The following is a 16,411-nucleotide window of genomic DNA, read 5'->3' as shown; positions in this document are numbered from 1 at the left end:
ACGGGCTGAAATCTCTCCTCCCTGCGCCCCCCACCAGACCCCTTTAGATGCTGGCACCGAGGGCTGGAGTCCCGGGCAAACTTACTTGGGAGCCAGTGCCACAGAGCTCGGTGGGACTTGCTCCCAAGTAACCACACCCAGAAAACTACAGCGAAGTAACCCGAGTGGGGTGTCCTCAGGAGAGGGTCTAGAAACCGAGCCTTATGAGGAACGGTTGAGGGAGCCAAGTGTGCTTATCCGGGAGAAGATGAAGAGGGCATGTGACAGCCATCTTGTACCCTGGATAGCTCAGTTGGTTAGAGCAGGGGTAGGCAACCTAAGGCCCGGGGGCTGGATGCGGCCCAATCGCCTTCTCAGTCTGGCCCGTGGACGGTCCAGGAATCAGTGTGTTTTTACATGAGTGTAATGTGTCCTTTTATTTAAAATGCATCTCTGAATTATTTGTGGGGCATAGGAATTCGTTCATTTTCCCCCTTCAAAATACAGTGGACGCTCAGGTTGCGAACATGATTCGTGTGGGATTCACGTTCGCAACCTGCAGTGGCACATTTGCGCATGCTGCAATTTGGTGCTTCTGTGCATGTGCAAAGTGCGATTTAGCGCTTCTGCGCATGCGTGACTGCCGAGACCCAGAAGTAACCCGTTCCGGTACTTCCGGGTTTTGGAGGTCTGTAACCCGAAAAAATGCAACCTGAAGTGTCTGTAACCCAAGGTATGACTGTTTGGTCCGCCCCACCACATGGTCTGAGGGACGGTGGACCAGCCCACAGCTGAAAAAGTTTGCTGACCCCTGGGTTAGAGCATGGTGCTGATAACGCCTAGGTTGCAGGTTGGATCCCTATATGGGACAGCGGCATATTCCTGCATTGCAGGGGGTTGGACTGGATGACCCTTGGGGTCCCTCCCAACTCCACAGTAATCCCATGAGAAGGCAAGGCCACCATTTGATCAGAAGGACTGTAGGCCTGCAGAGAAGAAGCTGCCCCATGTTGAGTTTCCGCCAGCAGTGGCTTCTGTTGATACCTCTTGGGGCCGGTCAGAGAGACCAGCAGGACATGGAGTGGCCAGAATCTCCAACTGCAACTACAAGGGGCGACACTGAGACTGAGGAAGCTAACTGGCAGGGTCCCCCATCCCCAGGGACCCGTTGTATGAAAGAAAGCTGGTGGGGGCTGGACCAGGGCAGGCTGAGGTTGATGGGGCAGTGGCTCAGCCGCCCTCGGGAGCCAGTCTCCATGGGCTTCCACCGTTCGTGTGATTACAGGCAGCTTCCTTCCAATAAGCCCTCTTAAAGGGACCCCCCTGACCATTAGGTCCAGTCGTGGCCGACTCTGGGGTTGCGGCACTCATCTCGCTTTATTGGCCAAGGGAGCCAGCGTACAGCTTCCAGGTCATGTGGCCAGCATGACTAAGCCGCTTCTGGCGAACCAGAGCAGTGCACGGAAACGCCGTTTACCTTCCCGCCAGAGCGGTACCTATTGATCTGCTTGCACTTTGACGTGCTTTCGAACTGCTAGGTTGGCAGGAGCAGGGACCGAGCAACGGGAGCTCACCCCGTCGCGGGGATTCGAACCGCCAACCTTCTGATCGGCAAGCCCTAGGCTCTGTGGTTTAACCCACAGTGCCACCCGCGTCCCTTACTCCTTAGCCCTTCCAAAAAGAAACCTGGTTCCACAGAGTTACGTTTCGCTCGCTTCCCTTTGGTCACTCAGACTTTCAGGATATTTCCGAGAGCAGTTTCCTCTGGAAGAAATAGATTATTAAAGGCTTACCGACGTCTTTGCAAAACCAGCCGTGTTGTCTTAGAGGTTGAAGGGAGTGGGGAGCTAGCAGAAACGCAGCTGTTTCCCATGCAGAATGGGTGCACACCTCAGGATCCAACAGCTCTCTTCTGCTTTGGCAAAGCCTCTCTTTTCAGCACAGCTAGATAAAAATGGCCATGTTTTCTTCCTGGGCCGAAAACTGCAGCCCCTTTGTTTCATTTTTTCGGAATTCCCATATAACTCCTGATCAGCCAAAGGGAGCTGTGATTGTTCCCTGCCCCAGTTAAACGGCTGGTGAATCTGGAGCTATTGCTCTTGTTAAACAACAGGTTGAATAGCTAGATCCTCCCAGGGAAAATGGAGCCCTAACAGAGTTCCATGACAAACTTTTATTTCTGTTATTTCTCTCTCCTTCCAAACAGGCTGCGGGACTTCGTTTGACTTTCACAAGAAGATTGATTATTTGTTCCTTGTGGGTACAGAAGAAGGCAAAATTTACAAAGTAAGGCCCTTCCCTCTGCAAGCTGTTGCTCTGCCTGTTTCTGCAGAATGATGTCTGGCGTTTCCAGTCCCAAAATATGCTCTGAAAGGCTTCTGTGTCTGCATGCGGCGATGCCTGCATGGCGTTTGCCAGAATCCTCTCAAGATGGGATGTTTAAGTAAAGCAAGTGAACAGATTGCACTGACTGAGTTTGAGGAGGATTTTCCCCCCTCCAGGAGAACCAGACTGTGAGTGACATTTTGGGGCAGGAAGGACTGCCCCAGTGAAGGAAATGAAATTGGCCTTGCCAAACTCCCTGCCATGCAAAAAATAATAATCTAGCTTTTTAAGACTGCGCAAGAATGAGGAGTGGCAAGCCCAGCCATCCTGCCTGTAGTGCTTGTTTGTGAAATGGTTATTGGAAGAGAATGCCGTTGCCTTTAACGCCTTCCGACAATCAGCCCAATAATGCTCTAATTTTTGGCTGCAGAACAATTATGGCAAATTTCAGAGAGTAGCTCTGTTAATAGCATTTCGGAAGCCAAGAAGTGATTATCTTAATTACAAACCCAGCCCTATCTGCTGCCCTTTTCTGCAGATAAATTGTTTCTGCATTAATGCAGACGTGCTGCCCTAAACGGCTGCCACGTACTCTGCGTGCATGCCCTGTTTATGAATCTGCCTGGCAAAAAAAAAAAACCCTCTCTTGACGGGAGCTGGGAGCAGGGATTTGAGAAGAAGAAACTAAGGGCATCAACTTTGTGGAAACTCTCCTTCTCCTTCTTAATCTATTAATTGCCTTCTATGCAATCATCCCAAGGTGATGGGCAGTAGAAACAGCGAAAAACAGTTGAAAACTCCCCAACCGGGAGGACGAAAACTAAACTAAAACAATATAAAATAGTCACTCACAGAAAGGACAAGTTTATCCAGCTGGGAACAAAAGTGTATCCCACTGTTTCCAGAAACCCAGTTTCCTGCCATAACTCCACAGGAATGCTGTTCCCTAAAAGAGGGGCAGCCACACCGAAAGCCCTGCTCCAAGTTTCTGCAGAGCAGGCTTCCGAGATATTTGCAGGAGGGACATTACCTCTAGCCGCAAGGATCTTTGGGTGTATAAGGAATAATAATAATAATAATAATAATAATAATAATAATAATAATTTTTTATACCCCGCCCTCCCCAGCCAGAGCCGAGCTCAGGGCGACTAACACCAGTAAAATTACAGTAAAAACATAATAGGAAAAAAACCAATTTAAAATACAGGTTAAAATGCAATTTAAAATGCAGCCTCATTTTAAAAGTAGCCGATAAATCAAAACCATAAGGGGGGAGGGAAACAGAAGTGTCAGACTGAGTCCAAACAAAGGGCCAGGCAGAACAGCTCCATCTTGCAGGCCCTGCGGAAAGATGTCAAGTCCCGCAGGGCCCTAGTCTCTTGTGACAGAGCGTTCCACCAAGTCGGGGCCAGTACTGAAAAGGCCCTGGCCCTGGCTGAGACCAATCTAACCAAGTAACCCGGTTCTGAGCTGTATAGGGCTTTTGATGTTAATGCATACTGAACCTGGCCCAGCAGGAGATTGGCAGCCAGTGAAAGCGCGGCAAGCAGAGGGTCCATATGCTACTGGTTGTTTGCCACCACCGCTGCCCCACAAGCAATCTAGCTGTCTTGTTCTGCATCAGCTGTAGCCTCCAACCAACCCCAAGGGTAGCCCCACGTAGAGTGCATTGCAGTAATCAAGCTGTGAGGCTACCAATGCTGGGACATCTGCTTTGTGGTGGGTGACCCTTGCTCTGAAAAACGTGGTCAAAATTAAAGGGTTCAGGCACTCAGACTAGACCCAATTTCATGAAATCGTGCACAGATTTTACTAAAATGAGAGAGAGAAACTCCCAATTTAAACTCACAGATTAAAATAGCCCAGAAGGTAAGAAAACAACAAACAGTAACTTATCCAGCTAATGAACATAAAGGCTTACACTTAAAGGCTGAGCAAAGGAGCAGGCTGCTGCCAAAAGCCCAAATAGACACTGACCTTGGCTGGCTGGCTGGGTGCTGAGAGCTCCCACCGGTCTAGGTTTTCTGGGGACTTAAGACCATAGGTGTTCAACTCTTCCACCCAATTACCTTGTGACACCGGCCTTGAGGCCTTAACGGGAGACAGCTGAATAGTAATAGTAGTAGTAGTAGTAATAATAATAATAATAATAATAATAATTTATTATTTATACCCCTCCCATCTGGCTGGGTTTCCCCAGCCACTCTGGGCGGCTTCCAACAAAATATTAAAATACAATAGTCTGTTAAACATTAAAAGCTTCCCTAAACAGGGCTGCCTTCAGGTGTCTTCTAAAAGTCTGGTAGTTGTTTTTCTCTTTGACATCTGGTGAGAGGGTATTCCACAGGGAGGGTGCCACCACCGAGAAGGCCCTCTGCCTGGTTCCCTATAACTTGGCTTCTCGCAATGAGGGAACCACCAGAAGGCCTCTCGGCGCTGGATCTCAGTGTCCGGGCAGAACGATGGGGGTCTTTTCCTTAGCGGTCTTTTCCTTAGCTGGAGCAGTTTTTTGCTTCTCCTTTTCTTCTAATTTCTCTCCTCATTGCTTTAGTCTTCCTGTCTCCTCTCCTTGCAAGTTTGCTATCTTTACCTCCCCCCTCCCAGGCAGCCTCCTTTATCTCTAGCGTCCCTTATCTCTCTCCCCAATCGGCAAACGATCAGTGGCTTTGTTTCAACACCCCCTTCCCTCTTTCAAAAAAAAAAGCACGATCTCCTTTTTGCCCCTGGGCAATTTGGCTCCAGGGACCACACATTCACTCCATAAGACGCACATACATTTCCCCTTACTTTTTAGGAAGAAAAGGTACGTCTTATGGAGCAAAAAAATATGGTAACTAACTGACCAATCACATCGGTTCTGCCCCCCCCAAAAAAGTCCTGCTCCTCCCAATAAAAATTCTGGCTACGCCCATAGAAGCAGGTGCAGTTCTGCCCTTAATGAGTTGGCCGTATAATTTTGCTTGGGTCATTCTCTGAGCCTGAACCTCATAGGTTTCTTGCCATATGTGGTTTGGGCTAAGGGGAGCCTTCCTGCCAAGATAACACCATCATCAACAGCCATCCGAATGTTAATATTTCCTGGCCCTCTAGCCCTGTAAAGCCTCTTCTGCATAAGAGACAAACATTGAGGCAAGGCAGCGTCTTCCTTCTTCTGTTAACTTGCCCGTGGCCTGATTGCCGGAAGGAAGGCGTTGGTGAGGAAACATACTGATCTTTGGTTTCAGGAATCATTAGCAATGATGGAGGGTTGCTGCTCTGCAGGTGCGCTTTCAGCAATATAATTATGTGCAGGACCAGCAACTCAGCCTCTCGGAAAGATTCCTGCACCTTAAACATTTATAAAAATTTCAGGGATGCTGGAACGTCCAACTCACCCAAAGAGGCAACTCTGTCGCCTGAACCAATGCAATTTAACAGGGAAGATCAGCTTATCTGGAAGGCCCTGGGATACCCCACGAGTCAGAAATTAATAACTTTGCTTTCAGGCAGAACTGGTCGACTGGAGATAACAACAACAACAACAACAACAACAACAATAATTTTATTTATATCCCGCCCTCCCCAGCCGAAGCCGGGCGCAGAGCGGCTAACAACAGTAAAATAATACAGCATTCTAAAATCAATTCAGTATAAAATCAGTTTAAATCAAATTAATGGCAGCCATGGGCTAGAGTTCTGTGAGGATTACCAAAGATAGTGACCTTCGGAAAAGGTGCAGCGGAGATTTGCATTTGGTCTTGCCAAGTTTGAATGCTGGAATTTAATCTCGTTCAACTCTGACATAAGCTTTAAAGTCGCCGACCAGCTGTGGCCAACTGACTCCATCTCAGCCTCTGTAAAATGGGTTTATTTTTTGATCTTGCAGGGTTTACTTGTTCGTGTGAGACTTAGAGGTGGGGTGGCCTATGGTACGAACTAGGAAGAACAATGCTCTCTGTTGAAATACAGTAATGCTCTCTGTGTGTTTTTAGCACATTTGTGCTAACTAGGGCCAGGGCCTTTTCAGTACTGGCCCCAACTTGGTGGAACGCTCTGTCACAAGCGACCAGGGCCCTGTGGGACTTGACATCTTTCCGCAGGGCCTGCAAGACAGAGCTGTTCTGCCTGGCCTTTGGTTTGGACTCAGTCTGACCTTTATGTTTCCCTCCCCTTAGGGTCTTGATCTGTCAGGTACTTTTAAAATGAGGCTGCATTTTAAATTGCATTTTAACCTGTATTTTAAATTGGGTCCCCCCCCCCCTTATGTTTTTACTGTGATTTTATTGGTGTTAGCTGCCCTGAGCCCGGCTCTGGTCGGGGAGGGCGGGGTATAAATAAATTATTTTTATTATTTTTATTATTAATTATTATTATTATTAAAATACAGCTGCAAGTAGTAAGAACATGAAGGCAAGCTCTGCTGCCTGTGGAGGCAGAACATACCCATTACGGCTAGTAGCCACTGATAGCCCCCTCCTCCATGAACTGGTCTAGTATTTAGTAAATATACGTGCGATTGGTTTTCCTTATTCTAAAATCAAATCCAGAACAGTAGCCTTGTTAGTCTGTGCAAAGCAATGTATTGGCAAGAATTGAAAGAAGCTGCATTTCAGGCGCGTTGGACTAGATGAGCCTCAGGGTCCCTTCCAGCCCTACTCTTCTATGATTCCAGACTATATCTTTCTGGGGAACTTGGCTTGTTCTAGTAGGTGGCTCCTAGGCATGATGGCTCTGGATCAAGACCAAATTAGCAGCCCCCAAGTTAGGCCATAGAATTCAGTATTCTGAGCAGGATCCTCACTGAGCTTGTTTCTGTTCCCTCAATGGATAGTGAAATATACTCGGAGTCGAGAGTAGATTTCATGCTCTTTATTCAGCTCATAGTGGTGAGGAGGAATGGAAGTTCCCCCAGAATGTCTGCCTTATATACATTATTTACACAATGGGCCCCACGTGATTGGCTAATTCCGGGATTCACCTGCAGGCCAATCAGGTTGCGGATTCCCTTCCACCTGGAGCTGGACTGGGTGGCTCCTGTGGACCAATCAGACTGCTGCATTCTGGATCCTATTGTTCTAGGACCAATCAGACTTCTGCATTCTGAATCCTATTGTTCTAGGACCAATCAGACTGCTGCATTCTGAATCCTATTGTTCTAGGACCAATCAGACTGCTGCCTTTTGGATCCTATTCAACTCAGTACATAACAGATAGCCATCAATTGCATGACTGGCTAGAATGAACCATGACTTCATGACCCCCCCTACCCCCGCTGCCCCAAGGGATCCCTCTGCATAGGACCCAAATTAGGGAAACTTCATAGGACCTGAATTGGACCAAAAGTGCTGTTCCCTTGGAATGATTTTGCAACGTGCAGAAATATCTCTTGGGAATGGTACCTTTCAGTACTTCCAGACTTCAGGGGGCATTTTACAAGCTCTTTAATATAACAAATTCTGGAAATGCCAATGATCAGAAGGCCTCTGGAAAATGCAGACTGACAATTCTTCTGCCCAGTTATTCATGGCACAGCCATTAGCTTTTCCCCCAACATCTCCCTTGTCTGGGTTTTCTAGTCCATGATGGCCTTACCCCTGTCGCTTGTGCAGCATCTAGCATGCTGTTTATGCTACACGTCTGTTAAATGAGAAGCAGAAGTTGCAGTCACCCGAATCTGACGTCCAAATCTGAACTCCGGGTTCTTTGCATTACTATACATTAGCTTGCGGCAGCGTCTCCCGAGGAGCGAGTAGGAATTCTTCATGGGGCTGGAAATGGATGCTTAATAAACAGCCCGGCTCTAAAAATACTTTCATTAAGCCCAATTTCACTGGCCGGATTCAGGATTGCAGAGCAGAGTGAGGAAATTACTGTGATGATCAGGGCTCCGCGCTGTGTGCCGAAGAGAGACAAAGCAGGTATCAGGTGTTAAGTGAAAACTCGTCTCCAGGGGGGGAGGAAATAATGCAGAGAGCTGAGCAGCAGAAAGTCACCGACTCCTTGTATTTTTGCAGTGTTCAAAGTCCTACTCGACGCAATTCCTGGACATCTTTCATGCCCACCATATGGCCGTCGATGCCGTGAGCTGGAACCCGTTCCACAGCAAGGTTTTCATTTCCTGCAGCTCAGACTGGACAGTGAAGATCTGGGACCACAACATAAAGTATGTCCAGCCACAGCCTGTGCATTGCCCTACCGTCACCTCCATGCACCAGGGGATGGAGGGCAGTTGGGATTTATGCTGATAAACTTTGGAACTCCCTGCCTATTGATCTCAAGCAGGCACCTTCACTGTACTCTTTCTGGCACCTGCTAAAAAACTATTTTTGTGTGTGTGTTTTGACATGCCTGCTCAGAGAGTTGATGCAGGTTTTAATCTATCTTTAGCCTGTGGTTATTTTTTCAGTGTCTTAAATTGTTGTTCTTAATGCTTCTTATTTATAATTTAGCAAACTGCTTTGGCGGGGTGGGGTGGGGAATAGTGGATGCTGTGTGTGTGTGTGTGTGTGTGTGTGTATACAGTCATACCTCAGGTTACAGACACTTCGGGTTGTGCGATTTTGGGTTGCGCACCGTGCCGAACCTGGAAGTACTGGAACAGGTTACTTCCGGGTTTCAGCGCTTGCACATGCACAGAAGCGCTAAATTGTGCTTCGCGCATGCGCAGAAGCGCCGAATCGCAACCCGCACATGTGCAGACGCGGCGCTGCGGGTTGCGAACGTGCTTCCCGCATGGGTCGCGTTCTCAACCCGAGTGTCCACTCTGTGTGTGTGTGTGTGTGTGTGTGTGTGTGTGTGTGTGTAATCATGCAGTATATAAAGTTTATGAAATAAAGAAAGAAAATAAATTATGCCCACATGGGCAGGAGTTCTCTGTGGCTGTTCTCCACGGCTATGGGATGGCCACAGCTTTCCTTCTGCAAAGGTGATGTGTCACTAGAGACAGCAAGGCTGGCACAAGAAGTAGCCTGTGCAGATGGGCAAGATGGGTTGGGAGGCCAGAGAAGCAGTCCCTAATGTAAAAGGTGCCCCCCAAAACCCCTTCTGGAGGATGGTGGCTGGAGCAAACAGCTGGATCACACTCAGCTGTGCACAGCAGGGGGGCTGCCTTGTCGGGGCGCAGCTTTGAGGTCACACAGTGCAGCCACTTGGGGGAGCAAAATGCCCCTGGCAGACTCTGGCCAAAAGATGCCCTTCCTTGGCCCACATGTGGGTGCCAACCTTCATCCTCGCCCTGCAGTAGGTCACACCAGAGAGGACTTATTCAGCTGCCCACTGGCCTCAATGGCCCTAAAAGCAAAAGGGGAGCAGAAAAAAGACCTTCTGGGCAGACTGGTTAAATTTTTCTGCCTCCAGGGAACTTTCCTTTACCTTCTATGGAACTGAACAGAACCTACCTTTTTTTGGAATATCCATGTCCGCTTTCTGTGTGCCATCTATAACCCTTTCCTTTAAACCAGTGGCCTGGCTCAAATTCCCCGCGCGGTTGCCTGCCTCTCTGCCTGGGCCTGTTCTTGGCTTGCTTCTGCCCAGAACGGATTATGCCCAGCCCTGACTCAGAAGGTGGCATCTCCTGACATCCAGGGTCTTTTGCTTGCAGGACACCCATGTTCATCTACGACCTCAATTCCGCCGTTGGAGATGTTGCTTGGGCTCCATATTCCTCCACCGTCTTTGCTGCGGTTACCACTGACGGGAAGGTAAGCTGATTGTCTGCCTGCCTGCCTATCTATCATCTGTTGCATGGATTGATGGGTCCTGCTGGTGTCTCAGGTGAGCTTGACTGTAGGCCCTGTTCAGGTAATCCCAGTTTGGCTTTGACATGCATATAACCAACCATTCAGAAGTGATGCTGATGCATCTTAAGGAAAAGATGGATATTCTGTGCCTATCCAGACATCCCACAGGTACTAGACCAGACTTCTCATGGCAGGAAGCCCTTGACCACCTGTAGGTGGTGCCTCTGCCATCTCCCCCCCCCCCCAAAAAAAGTTTATTCATTTTATAACACAAATAAAGAACACAAACAGAAAAACAAACAATACAAACCAATTCTTGTCATATCCTTATTTTTCTAAACATTGTTAAGTGGGCTTCCCCAAGTCCCACCTATCTGATTTTCATTTTACTTCATCTTTAGCAGTTTACATATATCATAGTTTCTAACCATCTCCCCCCCCCCTTAAAATAACTTCACATTATATCATTTACATATAATACTATTTTAAAATACCCTATCTTCTACTTCTAACCCTACAGCCTATATCCACTTCCAAGCTATTCTAGGATTTAAATATTAACATTGTCAAATATTCCTTAAACTTCTTCCAGTCTTCTTCCACCGTCTCTTCTATCTGGTCTTGGAGTCTCCCGGTCAGTTCGGCAAGTTCCATATAATCCTTCATCTTCATCTGCCAATCTTCAATAGTTGGTAAATCTTGTTTCTTCCAATTCTTTGCTAGCAATATTCTCGCAGCTCTTGTGGCATACAGAAAAAAAGTAACATCCTTTTTGGGGATTTCACCCCCCACTATACCAAGTAAAAAGGCTTCTGGTTTTTTAATAAATATGTTTTTCAACACTTTTTTCAGTTCATTATAAATCTTATCCCAGAAGTGTTTTACCTTGGGGCATGTCCACCACATGTGGTAAAAGGTTCCTTCTTTTTCTTTACATTTCCAGCATTTATTATCATGAGTATGATACATTTTTGCTAACTTCACTGGTGTTAAAGCCTCTGCCGTCTTTGGTTTGTTAGCTGGCCATTCCCCCCTGGGGAAAGTACCACTGGCAGATGTGGACACAGGGACTGCAGGTGGACAGGAAACAGGGGCAGCAAGTGGTGGATGTTGATGCTGGTGCAATGCACAGAAAAACCAAGCGAGAGCAATGAATCATAAAACGGTACAATTGGAAGGGACCTGAAGGGTCCTCTAGTCCAACGCCCTGCAATGAAGGATTCACAGCTAAAGCTTCCCTGACAGATGGCTATCCAAACTCTGTTTGAAAACCTCCAAGGAAGGAGAGGCCACCACCTTCCAAGGTCATCTGTAGGCCCAGTGTCGAACAGCCCTTACTGTTGGACATTTTGATTGGCAACCGTCTGCCTTGGGAGATAATGGACAAGTGCAACTTTGGAGCTGTTGGACGGTTGCAGTGCTTGCTGTGGTGAGACACATGTTTTGTTTCAGCTGGGGCAGGGGAAGGCATCCAGCTGTGTTGTTGCAGATACACCATGGCATTTCTTCTCTCTTTGCTCCTCCCAGCGGCCATTCCTCTCTGGTCACTGCTGTGGATGCACAACCTGACCGTCTGTCTCCTGGCACCGTGGTCATCTGCAAGGGATTGCCACACGGCAGGGTTGATGTTGCTAGTTCTTCCTAAAGTTTAGTCGGAACCTCCTTTCTTGCAATTTGAATCCATTGGTTCCAGTGGAGCGGCAGAAAGCAAGCTTGCTGACGTTTACTTAGTGGGGTATCAGGACGTGCAAGGCCTGCCTTTGAACATAAAGCAAAAGAATATTCAGCATAAAGCAGAAGAAGCGGTGAAGAAATGTCCTGCATTTTCTCTCGCTTCCTTGGATAAAATCCAGGGCCATGGAAGGGTGTTTCCTCCCATGCCCCCGACCTGGAAACATTTATCAGCTACAACCAAAGGCAGGGGAAAGAACAGTTTCCTTCTTCCCTTCCTGCCCCTCTCTTTGGAGGTTTAAACAATCTGTATCCATGCAATGGTCATGTTCACCATTTAAAAAAATAATTGGCAGGGGGAGAAACACAGCTTTCCCTTAGGAGCGACGGCAAGATCTCTCTCTTTAGCTGGAGATCAGATCTTTGGCAGAGTTATTCTTAAAGACGGTCCTTTCTCCATGGGAAAGGCTGCAGCAGTAGCTGAGCTCACCGGAGCAGAATAGGCTTTTTTGGTGATGCTTAAACAAGTGCCCAAGATTCATTTTTAATAAAGTCTTTCCTACCCCACATCAGGGGAGCTGAGAATCGCTCATAACCTTTTTGTCCCTCCTGTTCAAATGGCTCAGCTCAATTACTGCGGATAATTCAATCCCGTCCCCTAATGAAGTGCTGCTGGCATCAATTCCGGAAAGGAATATGCTTTAATAGGGATACATGAAGCTACACGAGGCACTGCCAGGGGAGGGTGGACTTTGGTATTCAGGAGCAGCCACCTATTTTGCCGTGGCAGAAAACTGTTCTCCTCTCTGCTGCAACCATAACCTAAAATAAAAGGAAGTAAAGAAAGGGAGGTGAGCTCTTTGAGAACCACAGGTTAAATAAAAGTTGCCCTCTGTAGTGATGCTGGCCAGAGTGAAGGCCCAGGGCTGCTTGGCTATTTCAGAGGGCTAACGAGTGATTGGTCAGCGTAAGTTTGTAATCTACACCCTTGTGCAAATTAATTGAAACAAACAATGTAGTTTATTGTGCAAAACTCACATGTTGTTGTTGTTTAGTCGTTTAGTCGTGTCCGACTCTTCATGACTCCCTGGACCAGAGCACACCAGGCACTCCTGTCTTCCACTGCCTCCCGCAGTTTGGTCAAACTCATGCTGGTAGCTTCAACAACACTGTCCCACCATCTCATCCTCTGTCGTCCCCTTCTCCTTGGGCCCTCCATCTTTCCCAACATCAGGGTCTTTTCCAGGGAGTCTTCTCTTCTCACAAGGTGGCCAAAGTCTTGGAGCCTCAGCTTCAGGATCTGTCCTTCCAGTGAGCACTCAGGGCTGATTTCCTTCAGAATGGAGAGGTTTGATCTCCATGGGACTCTCCAGAGTCTCCTCCAGCACCATAATTCAAAAGCATCAATTCTTCGGCGATCAGCTTTCTCTATGGTTCAGCTATCACTTCCATACATCACTACTTGGAAAACCATAGCTTTAACTATACGGACAAAACTCACATTTACACATACAAATCTCACATATATGTACATTAGTAACGGATATGACCTCCGCTATTTTTAAGCAGCATTTGAACACAGTTTGGCATGGAGTCTGCTAGTTTCAAACAGTCACTGTTAATTTTCGGATCCCTGTACCACACTCGAATCAGCGCCTGAATGAGCTTCTCCATAGTCATACAGTCTACAGCACAAAGGCGACTTTTGCATATAGCCCACAAATTCTCAATGGGATTTACGTCCGGGGAATTCCCTGGTCAATCAAGTACCTGTATCTGCTGCTCCGTCACGAATTTCTTCACTACTTTTGATATGTGACAGGGGGCTAGGTCCTGCTGCAATATCCCAGGACCGTCAGGATGCTTCTTTTCCAGCTCTGGAATAACTCTCTTTGAGGAACCTCAATATATTGTGGCAAGCGCATCATTCCTTCTATTGGCTGCAGGCTTCCGACACCGTAACGATCAATTGACTTTTCATGTTTGTTTTGAGTACAGTGGTACCTCGGGTTAAGTACTTAATTCGTTCCGGGGGTCTGTTCTTAACCTAAAACTGTTCTTAACCTGAAGCACCACTTTAGCTAATGGGGCCTCCTGCTGCTGCCGCGCCACCGGAGCACGATTTCTGTTCTCATCCTGAAGCAAAGTTCTTAACCTGAAGCACTATTTCTGGGTTAGCAGAGTCTGTAACCTGAAGCGTATGTAACCTGAAGCATATGTAACCCGAGGTACCACTGTATAAGATTATGAGTAAGATAGAAAACATGCTTTGTTTCAATTAATTTGCACATGGGTGTATTTGCCATCGGTATTTCGACAAAGGCGTGGAGTTGCACAAAAGCGCTTTCCCTTCTTCGCAGGGAGTGTAACTATGGAACTTGCAGGCACAAGAACGCAGAGGCAGCCACTGGTTTGGATGCCTTTTTCAGAAAGAGGATGACATAGATTCAAGGGAGAGCAGGACTACCATAGCGGAGCCTCCATGTTCAGAGGGAGCATACCTTAGCCATGCGCCCTCTTTCCACCAGCCCTCCTTTGAACCTCCCATGAGCATTTTTGCCTGCCTGGAATACGTGTTCGAACCCTGGCGATGCCTCTTGCTTCTCAGCATGGGGGCTGTGCAGAAGAAGCTAACCTACTGCACAAAGGTATTGCATGCATTGCTCCGCCCATTTTGGACTCTGGCCCCACCCACCACTCCCATGTGGCCCCCAGAAAATTTTCAAGAAAGGAACGTGCCCATTGCGTTAAACAAGCTTCCCCATCACTGCTTTAGAATCTCACGCAGTGTTGGGGAGAGTTTTCTAATGAACGGGATACCAGATTGGACTTTTGATCACTTCTCTCCCCAAAATAGGATGGTTCCTAGCAATGGATTGGACACAAATGCTGCCTGCTCTGGTTTTTTCCTCCCCAAGCTGCCTTATTTGGCAGACCCAGCAAAGTGATTCTCATCTTCGCACTCTTGATTTTCCTGAGCGTCTCTCTTGATAGACGAGGGCTGCTGGGGTTCGGTTACATGGATTTGCAGAACATATTGGTAGGCCCTTAATGGTGCGAGCTTGAAAATGCGAGTCATCAAGCGCATCCTTTTCTCAGAAAAGGTATCAAAGGCTAAATAATTTCTCTGCCATGTTGCAAAGGATTGAATTAAGCTGCTTCTTTTTCAAAAAGGAAAAGAAAAGAAAGGCATACAAATAAGCAAGACAGTTTAATGTATTGACCACGAAGACTGAGTAGTAATGAGATATTTTGAGATGGATAGATCCTTCGTCGGTGGTAATGGAGCTATTCTTGCCATGACAAATGACCTCAGGATAAATACCAGCCTGCCAAGTGCCTTCCTTGAGTGGCTCAAATGCTTCTTCGATGGATGCTCCTGGGGCCTTTAATTCCTCCTTGGTAAACGGAGCAACCTTTTGAGATTCAGAAGGCTGTAAACTCCGCAACGACCTTCTGGAAAGCTGCCAGTGTTTTTTTTGAACCACTTTCTGTCAGTCAGAAGAAGGAGGTTTGCCCTTTTCTGCAGGGTAACAACAAAACAGTACTGATCAGTTGCTTGTATAACAAATGGCAACCCAAATTGGCTTCCCATGTCAGTTTTTATCGAGGCTGCTCCCATTAGGAGTCTCCGCCATTAATCCTCAACTTAAAGGTAAAGGGACCCCTGACCATTAGGTCCAGTCGTGACCGACTCTGGGGTTGCAGTGCTCATCTCGCTTTAGTGGCTGAGGGAACCGGTGTACAGCTTCCGGGTCATGTGGCCAGCATGACTAAGCCGCTTCTGGCGAACCAGAGCAGCTCACGGAAACGCCGTTTACCTTCCCGCCGTAGCGGTACCTATTTATCCACTTGCACTATGACGTGCTTTCAAACTGCTAGGTCGGCAGGAGCAGGGACCGAGCAATGGGAGCTCACCCCGTCACGGGGATTCGAACCACCGAACTTCTGATTGGCAAGCCCTAGGCTCCATGGTTTAACCCACAGCGCCACCTGTGTCCCAATCCTCAACTTACGCATTCTGTATTTCACCACTTCTCTAATGTCCCATTTGGTGCCAAAGGCTGCAAACTGGTGCAACCTCTCCAGAACATTTGAACAAATGGCCATCCTTCTTGGATGCTTTAGTTGAGTTTCCTGCATTGCAGCAAATCTCAGCTACGGCCATGACCACAAGCATATATCTAGGACTGAGGGCAGTGCTTTGGAATCCAAGCATGTGACTTCCTGGACCCTGGAGTTAGGATCCTACCACCTTTTAGAAATGATCACCAACCATGTCCCATAACTAATAACAGGTAGGTAGCCATGTTGGTCTGCTGTAGTCGAAACAAAATAAAAAAATTCCTTCCAATAGCACCTTAGAGACAACTAAGTTTGTTATTGGTTTGAGCTTTCGTGTGCATGCACACGAAAGCTCAAACCAATAACAAACTTAGTTGGTCTCTAAAGTGCTATTGGAAGGAATTTCCATAATTAATAAAAGTGACTTTGCAACCCTGGCACAAGAGGTGCCTCAGTCATACTTGAAGCATTCCTTGTACAAGGGCACAAGGACACCATCGCAAGACAGAGTATCGACAACTTTTCTGCTGTAGGGTTATGTGAACACACACCACAATTGCCTCATTACGTAACTCATGTTCAGAATTCCACAACACACACGTAACTGCTTTATTGTTACTAAGTAGTTCAGTTTGTTGAAGGGATGCGGGTGG

General features: G+C 47.3%; 1 protein-coding gene and 1 long non-coding RNA gene across 2 annotated transcripts in view; one reads left to right on the top strand and one right to left on the bottom strand.

Moving 5' to 3' along the window:
• DNAI1 (dynein axonemal intermediate chain 1) overlaps positions 1 to 16,411 on the top strand; it is a 160,505-nt gene that overhangs the window by 87,215 nt on the left and 56,879 nt on the right. Inside the window, exons 16-18 of the mRNA XM_080973468.1 lie at positions 2,186 to 2,265; positions 8,298 to 8,446; positions 9,884 to 9,983. Of these exons, the coding sequence (XP_080829594.1) occupies positions 2,186 to 2,265; positions 8,298 to 8,446; positions 9,884 to 9,983 (329 nt within the window). The remainder of the gene's footprint in view (positions 1 to 2,185; positions 2,266 to 8,297; positions 8,447 to 9,883; positions 9,984 to 16,411) is intronic.
• LOC308458829 overlaps positions 10,264 to 16,411 on the bottom strand; it is a 334,934-nt gene continuing 328,786 nt past the window's right edge. The window contains exon 2 of the long non-coding RNA XR_013977709.1: positions 10,264 to 10,392. This is a non-coding gene — a long non-coding RNA (uncharacterized lncRNA). The remainder of the gene's footprint in view (positions 10,393 to 16,411) is intronic.

The sequence above is a fragment of the Podarcis pityusensis genome, assembly GCF_964106645.2.
Source record: "Podarcis pityusensis genome assembly, chromosome: 11".
Lineage (NCBI taxonomy): Eukaryota > Metazoa > Chordata > Lepidosauria > Squamata > Lacertidae > Podarcis > Podarcis pityusensis.
This window is presented reverse-complemented; position numbering and strand designations above follow the sequence as displayed.